This window comes from Miscanthus floridulus, unplaced genomic scaffold, assembly GCF_019320115.1.
Source record: "Miscanthus floridulus cultivar M001 unplaced genomic scaffold, ASM1932011v1 os_1118, whole genome shotgun sequence".
Taxonomy (NCBI): domain Eukaryota; kingdom Viridiplantae; phylum Streptophyta; class Magnoliopsida; order Poales; family Poaceae; genus Miscanthus; species Miscanthus floridulus.
The window spans coordinates 20,697-28,418 of NW_027097536.1; the positions used below are offsets into that span (position 1 = coordinate 20,697).

The 7,722-nt window shown below is 42.2% G+C and overlaps 2 protein-coding genes across 7 annotated transcripts; one reads left to right on the plus strand and one right to left on the minus strand.

Moving 5' to 3' along the window:
• Positions 1-467: 467 nt before the first annotated feature.
• Positions 468-4,380, minus strand: LOC136533712 (uncharacterized). The gene is made up of 9 exons (XM_066526245.1): positions 3,781-4,380; positions 2,904-3,008; positions 2,762-2,824; positions 2,536-2,688; positions 2,382-2,456; positions 2,198-2,257; positions 2,032-2,112; positions 1,814-1,939; positions 468-1,706 (listed from the first exon to the last, which is right to left on the minus strand). Exons 1-9 carry the CDS (start codon positions 4,060-4,062, stop codon positions 468-470), a joined length of 2,184 nt encoding a protein of 727 aa, XP_066382342.1. The 5' UTR covers positions 4,063-4,380.
• A 67-nt stretch (positions 4,381-4,447) lies between these two features.
• LOC136533713 (uncharacterized) lies at positions 4,448-7,360 on the plus strand. 6 transcript variants are annotated; one of them, XR_010778526.1, is made up of 3 exons: positions 4,448-5,754; positions 6,093-6,541; positions 6,647-6,978. XR_010778526.1 is itself a non-coding variant. In XM_066526248.1 (2 exons), the coding sequence occupies exon 1, from the start codon at positions 4,543-4,545 to the stop codon at positions 5,731-5,733; it is 1,191 nt and encodes a 396-aa protein (XP_066382345.1). In that variant the 5' UTR covers positions 4,448-4,542; the 3' UTR covers positions 5,734-5,754; positions 6,986-7,360. The 6 variants fall into 6 exon arrangements, 5 of the variants coding, with proteins under 5 accessions (XP_066382345.1, XP_066382346.1, XP_066382343.1 ...); XM_066526248.1 differs by lacking the exons at positions 6,093-6,541; positions 6,647-6,978 and adding an exon at positions 6,986-7,360; XM_066526249.1 differs by lacking the exons at positions 6,093-6,541; positions 6,647-6,978 and adding an exon at positions 7,030-7,360.
• Positions 7,361-7,722: the final 362 nt, after the last annotated feature.

Consider the following 7,722-nt stretch of genomic DNA (forward strand, 5'->3'; position numbering starts at 1 on the left):
TGCCTGCAGGAGGAACATACTACTGAATTTTTCAAGTGCTCTGTTACTATTATTACCTGCCACTGACGAAAACAAGACAAATATAAAATTCGGTTACACAATTGCAATCACCGATAATATAAATTACAGATATTGGGCACTGCAATTGTAGTTCTTAGCATATGTAATTTTAGATCTAGGCATAATTTAATTTAAGGTTTGTAACATCCTGCTCATTACATAAATTACATAAATATGTTGGCTACTTAAATTTTGCTTCTATCTGCTGATCATCGTGAATTGCTGCATGTCTTTGATCACCGTGTCCTTAGTGTGGTGTGGCTTCGGGATCAGTGCTATCATTTGATGTTTCCTTCTCAATCATTCTCTTCCAAAGTCGCTCAAATTCTTCCACCGTTAGACTATTGTTCACTATATCTTCGAAGTCTTCATATAGTCCTTCGTTTGCTGCAAAGACCTTGACATTCTTATTGTAGCATTTGGTCTTTATGTGGAACAAGCAATTTCTGTGCTTTGTTTATGAAGACTTGCTCTATTGCTGATTTCATCGCCATGTCTTGGTCTGTGATGATTGTTTGAGGGTGTTTTCCTCCCATTGCTTCAAGGAAAGTTTGAAATACCCACTTAAAAGTGTCCACTGTCTCATCATGCAGGAAAGCACATCCGAAAAGGCAACTTTGCCCATGTCCGGTGATTCCAATAAATGGTGCAAAAGGTAAGTTGTATCGGTTGGTCATATATGTCGTGTCAAAACTTACACATTCTCCATAATCTGCATAATATTTCATAGAAGAACAATCTGTCCAGAACAAGTTTCTCACTCTCTTGTCCTCATCTAAATCAAACTTGTAAAAGAAAGACGGATCCTCAGTTTGTTTCTTTCTGAAATAATCCAGTACTTGTGTCATATCTGATCCTTTAACTTCTCTGTTCAGCCTTGTCCTGTAGTTGCTGATATCTTTCTTTTTCATCGGTATAGCTGTAAGCCCCCCTCTAAGATACGATAGAATAGAAACCATCTTCCTAGTCGGGATATTGTTATCGTTCAGAGTCTTGATAAGTCCTTTTTCCATTTCTGTCATATACTTGTGACCAGAAAATAGCTGATCCCTGTCTCCAGGGCATAGCTCATGATTATGCTCCAAATCAAGAGTTTTAACCTTCCATACAACTCCTTCTTCTTTCACCATCATAACACAAGGACAATCTGACTTCTGCTGAACATTTGTTTTCCTTCTTCTTACCGGTTTGTTTCCAACATCCTTGTCTACTTCAACTTCTTCTTGCTCCAAACACTTTGGTTCCTTTTCTTTTCCTTGACGAGTGCATCTCATTGTCACTTTGACTACCTCATTATTTCTCTTCTTACTTTGAGTTCTTGTTGTATGTGTTATGGCAACTTGAAATCCAGCTAGGAACGCATAGAAGTTGAAGAAATGGTGAGCATCATCCCTACTTTTAAATTCCATCGATAGCTGTGGGGTGTACTTGCTGTTGATTGGTGCATTGTTGCCTTTAGATGCTGCAACCTGCTCATTTTTGATGAATTCTTCAATCTCTTCCTCCGTCAGTTCCTGGCTGCCATTTACATGTTCATTATCATCTGTTACTGTTGATGTAATATCTGAACTTGTTGGTTCTACTGCTATGATCCTCAAGTCATTTTCTCCCATTGTTGGTTGGTCATCTTGATTTTCATGCTGCACCTGTAAATATATTAGCAGCAGTCTCAGTTTCTGAGTAATGCGATTTATAATACAAATATTTTTTTTCAGTGTGGACAGAAATAGTTGAAGAGATCATTTTTATGTACCTCATCAATGTCCATGTTATTGAATACATCAGTTTGCCAATGGTATTGTTGAATTTCAGATCTATCATCATCAGCTATGCTTGTCGTTGCTCCATCATCATCAGCGACGATTGCCATTTCTCCATCCTGTTTTTGCAAAGATAAGTTTTACTTTGATGCCAGTACATATTTGTATTGCTTATAAATGTAATCAAATTGGCTCAGCTGTCTGTATGTACCTCATATGACAGCCTTGACTCTGATATTGACCAGTCAGTTTGTGGTCCAAAGATTCCATCTAGATCTTCAAGTCTCATATTCTGTTTTATTTGTTTGATAATGAGAATGGTTACCATTTATAATATAACACAACTAGTCTGACAAGCATATATAATATAGTTTTACCTCATTCCTGTCATTTCCAAGTATCATCTTTGTTAATGATCCTTGCATCTCTTCATGTTGCTGCGCAGTTTATAATGAAGCATTGAAATTAAAGTACTGTTATGCTGAAATTACATGCATATATGTGTGTAATTTACATATGTCTGAATTGTAATTTTTGTGTACTGGTATTATAAAATTTTACCTGCGTATTCCAGTCAGTCTGATTATCTTCCTGAGAGTTCCTGATCTGTTCCATCATAAGTTCAGTGTAGCCTCCCTGCATTGAAATATATTATAGTCGAAAAACAACCTTCTTATGTTGGCATTTTTTGATTCTGAGCAATGATTTTGCTCACCTTTTTGTATCTGTAGGTATTTGAAAGGTCACTGGAACAATTTGTGCCTGCAAATATTTGGTAAGGAGCTGACTGCACTTCCTTAATTGCTTCTTGTGACTTCACTGATGTTGGATAATCATCACATCTACTTGTTGTGACATACATATTATTCTGCTTCATAAAAAAAGCAAGCAGGTGAGTACTTACATATCTTTTCATTGCATCATTGAATTGTGTTTCTTACCTCAAGTAGTTGATCAAACTCAACTGGTGCTTGTATTAGTTGCATAAGGGAAGCAATTGAAACCTGCAAGAAAATGAAGAAGCCATTAGTTCTCATTTATTTATTGTTTGTGTCAACTGTTTTGAATTAGGAGTAATTTTACATCATTGCTGCTTTCTTCTTGGCGAATCATATCCTCATAATTGTGAATCTGATATTGTGCCTCTGACATTTCCTGCAGCCTTGTTCTTCTTTCTAGATTCATGTTCTGTTAAAACATCCAGAAATAGAAAGCATAGTTTGTAGTGTTATTCATGCTACCATCATTGGCTTGCATATTTGTTTTTGAACACAATAAATGTATAGCACTAAAGGAATTACTAACTAAACTTGCAGAAGCTTTTGAACTTGATCCTACGATGCATAAAGCCTACTACCGGAAATGGTTAGTGGCACTCTTCTTTTTTCAATAAAAGTTATACATGAACACTCCCATAATTCCCTCTGCTACATTTTTGTCTATGTACTAAGTTATTTCTTGTTTACAGTGCTGCATGCATTAAGCTTGAATAAATAAATGTATTTGTCTATTCACTAAGAGGTAATCACTGTCCATTCTATGTTGATGTTGCTTTTCATACTTGTTTTCTGTTACTAAGGTGTAAGTCAACCTATAGCTAGCACCTTGCCTTCAAGACAAGGGTCAGATACAGAATATAAATTTATTTATGATTTGTAGCTGCTGAGTCTCAATCAAAAGGTCAAGAGTGGAAAATTTAAATAACTTTAGAGAAACAAAACAAAAACACATATAAGCTTCACTTTACCTTTCTTCAAAAATGCTTGTTTAATCAGTATAATTACATTAGCAGCAAATACCAGTTGCAGTATTTGAAATATGCAATTTGTTTTTAGGTATTCTGTATTTTTGTTTCCTGAGTTCCTTAATTTATGAATCTGTATTTCTGATTCCTGAATTTGGTTGCAGCAAATACTAGCAATCTTGGATTACATATTTACGAGGAAGTCGGTGTGCTTACCTTGGCTGTTGAGGTTAGTGGTTCCTCTTGAATGTGTTGGTTGGTTGCCCTTTTCCTCTGGTCTGCTTGCCCCCACGCAGAGGAGATCTTCATCTTTGATCTGCCGGTTGTTTTCTCTTTTCCCCTGCTCTGATCTGATCTCATCTCCACGCAGAGCAGTGCTTTGCTTGCCCCCACGAAGAGATCTGATCTCCACGGAGGGCAGAGGCTTCCCCCTGTTTGCCCCCACGAAGAGATCTGATCTCCACGAAGAGGCTTCCCCACGAAGAGATCTGAACTCATCTCTGTCTTCTTAGTTATTGGGCTCTGGGCTGAACTAGGCCTCTCTGTCTTCTTAGTTAGTGGGCCTCTCTGGCATGTCTTTATTGGGCTGAACAACAGTTGTGGGCCTTGTTTGCCTGATGGAATTTGTGTGTTGCATTCTCTTAAAACACATGTTTTTTTCCAGTGTTTCAATTCGTGTGTTTCTTAGGCATCTAACAACCATGTGCTAACTAGTCCAAAAACACATGGTTTTTCTTATGTTGAAATCTGTGTGTTTTACATACAGCCAACAACCATGTGTTGGCTTATGTTAAAACACACGTGTGTACAGTAGACAGACTCCAAGAAAAAGGGAAACAAAAAGATTATCATGTTCTCTCCGATGCAAGCGTCCGTCTTCTTCTTTCTCAATCTTCATTCCCACAAGGCCACAATCAGCACACTCGCCGAGCACTGCCTCCCCACGCGCGGCTCTTCCCGCCCAGCGCCACTGCCGCCATGCCCCTTGCCCTCTCCTTCCTCCACCTCCCGCCCAACACTGCCCCTTTCCATTCCTTCCGGGTCCATCGCACCCACCACTCCCACCCTCACCTCTCCCTCCGCACTCGGCGTGCCTCAGCGACGGCGGCAGCGGCCGAAGCTGAGAACCCGTCCGCATCGGCGGACGTCGAGATGGTCCGCGGGCGGGACGGCGTTTGGACGGCGCGGTCCCCAACTGTGGTGGTCCTGTGGGACCTCGACAACAAGCCCCCGCGCGGGCCGCCGTTCCCGGCCGCCACAGCCCTCATCGGCGCTGCCTCCCTCCTCGGCCGCGTCGTCTCGGTCTCCGCCTTCGCCAACCGCCACGCCTTCTCCCACCTCCCTGGCTGGGTCGCCGCCGAGCGCCGCGACCGCCGCGCCCTCGACCGCGCCGAGCGCGCGGGGGTCGTCGCCCCTTCCGTGCCCTACTCCTGCGCCGTCTGCGGCCGCCGTTTCCCCACCCGCCCCGATCTCACCCGCCACTTCCGCCAGCTTCACGAGCGCGAGCGCAACAAGAAGCTCTCCCGCCTCCGCTCCCTCAAGGGCAAGAAGCGGCAGAAGTTCCGCGAGCGGTTCATCTCCGGCAACACCAAGTACGAGGACGCCGCGCGGGAGGTCCTCACCCCCAAGGTAGGATATGGGCTCGCCTCCGAGCTCCGACGCGCGGGCGTCCACGTCCGCACCGTCTCCGACAAGCCGCAGGCCGCGGACCACGCGCTCAAGCGTCAGGTGAAGCACTCCGTCGCCTGTGGTGTCGATTGGGTGGTGCTCGTCTCTGACGACTCGGATTTCACCGATACTGTGCGGAATGCTCGCGGTGCCGACCTGAGGACGGTCGTGGTGGGCGACGGTTGCCGTGCTCTGGGCAAGGTTGCTGACATTTGGTTGCCATGGGACCGAGTCGAGAATGGGGAGGTTGATGAGGAGATGCTGAGGAGTTGCACATTTGCAGAGTACCGAGAAGATCAGGAAGATGAGCGGGGTGAGCAGTTCATAGGGGATTGGGATGCAAGTGACTTTGATGATGTTGTTGACAATATTGTTGGAATGAGAACCAGTTTGCTCGGGGCTACGACAATATCTGCGTTTGCTGATGAGGACATTACAGATGGCATATTTGATAGCATGTTTTGGAGTAGTGATGATGAGGAAGAGGATGGTTACTTGTGAGGTTCACATATGTGTTAACAGGTAAGCGGTAAACATTTGTATGGATACATTTTTTTTTTTTGTTTTTTGGGTACATGTGACTTGATCAGTTGATCATGCAGAAATTAGCAAACTATTGTAGAATTAGCCACAAGATTGTCTTCCCTTAAAAAGTAACTGGATCATGAATATTTGATCAGTTTGCATGAGTAGTTCACTCTCTATGTGATATGAATGTTTGGTAACTGAGTTGAGTTAATTCGCCTTTTTAGTTTTTCGTGCGCATCGAAGAAGATTACATTTGTTCACTTTAGTGCTACCTCCAGAGAATTGGAAAGAACTTGTATCGAGTTTTAAGTCAAGCTTCATTTGTTTTTCAGCACATTTCCCACAGGATCCAGATTCCATAATGAAATGCACCAACAACCAAGCAACCACCACCACAATTCACATGCTTGTATTGTCTTCCTGGCTTCCTGCACATCTCCTGAACTAACTTTTCATACCTGAGGCATGAATGGTTTCATGCTTTGCTCACTGCTATTCTGCTTAAGGTTAGAGGTCCTCTTTTCTAGGATCTCCTATTTCATCAAATAATTCAGCGATTGTTTCTTGAAACTTTTACTGGTAAAGGTTTCACATGCCCGAATTTTGTAGATGCCGACCATCAAGATTGTCAGGCTGGCATCATTCCTGCTCTATGCTCTCTATTTCTCCAAGCAATTCTAGAAACAATCTTATCTTCCTGGCACTTATATTTTTGGCAATCGAAGCCCATGCTCTGCCCTAATAGATTGCTAGGAAGCATGCTCACCTTCTGGCCAAAAGGGTATGGAAGTCTGGGGTATCCAACTATTGATTTATCTGTATATAAGTTCATTTCTCACCACTAAACTTTTTTATAGTTGAACACTCTTTCTCTGTTTTGTTATAGGAAATGATCATGTGATTTCGAGAATCCGCGGTTGTGGTTCATTAGAGCAGTGTTAGAATGGAAACTATGCAGACGAGACAGTTTTATTTCTCATTTGATTTACATCCATATCAAACACCAGTTTTGGGGCGACTGGGCGAGTTCCTCAGCCAGAAGTACTAATTTAATTTTAGTTTGAGAACATAGGCTAGTTAGTTATGAGCTAATTGAGACAGTTCCTTCTCTTCTGTGTTAACATATGGGGACAATTAACAAAAAATATGGTGCCCCTGTTGTATGCCCTTCTTCAGATCAGTTTTGCACGTCTTAACCATTTTTGGAAGACTCTATATTTTGCAGTTACTGCATTTCAGGTGCAAGTTTTGGATAACATCTTGATACAGGGATGAGGACTGAGCGTCGGGAGATCAACAAATCACTCGGTCTCGAACTTACGAGACATAAGTTTATCCTGCCGTTGTCTTGAAGGATTGAACACCAGTTTGACTGGGTGCCGGTGGGTGTTCAGTTCGATCATGAAGAACACTTTGGTTAAGTTCTGTTCGATGGGTAGGCAGGTTGGGCATCTTTCGTCTGCCGCAAGGGGTTATTGCCTTTTGCTTACTCTTTTTTTTTTTGGAACGAAATATTGCCTTATGCTTGTCGCTTCTTCTGAACAAGCCCGTGAAATAACATGTGATGGAGAACCATTATAAGAAATGCCTGTGGCTGGCTGTAGATCCTTTCCGCTGAGAATCGATCTTTTCTATCTTTTCGCCTTTGGCAGAACATCCATTGAGCTGCGTGTTTAGTTAGGTTGAAGTTTCGAATTTGGGCTACTGTAGCACTTTCGTTTTTATGTGGCAATTAGTGTTTCAATCATGGACTTAATTAGGCTTCAAAATGTTCGTCTCGCAATTTTCCAACCTAAAATATGCTAATTAGTTTTTTTTATCTATATTTAATACTCTTATGCACGTATCGTAAGATTGATTCGATGTGACTGGGTACTGTATCATTTTTTGAGAATTTATATGGGAACTGAAACACGGGCTGAGAAATGTTATCCTTACAGTTATCTTTTCTGTCCTCCTTCC

What these genes read in the sequence shown, in the direction of transcription:
- LOC136533712 (XM_066526245.1), bottom strand. Translation starts at nt 4,062, where the DNA reads ATGAGTTCAGATCTCTTCGTGGGGAAGCCTCTTCGTGGAGATCAGATC. An exon ending in ATACCTACAGATACAAAAAG is followed by an intron (nt 2,457 to 2,535) that starts GTGAGCAAAATC and finishes ATTTCAATGCAG; the next exon opens with GGAGGCTACACTGAACTTAT. An exon ending in TTGGAAATGACAGGAATGAG is followed by an intron (nt 2,113 to 2,197) that starts GTAAAACTATAT and finishes CAAATAAAACAG; the next exon opens with AATATGAGACTTGAAGATCT.
- LOC136533713 (XM_066526248.1), top strand. Translation starts at nt 4,543, where the DNA reads ATGCCCCTTGCCCTCTCCTTCCTCCACCTCCCGCCCAACACTGCCCCT.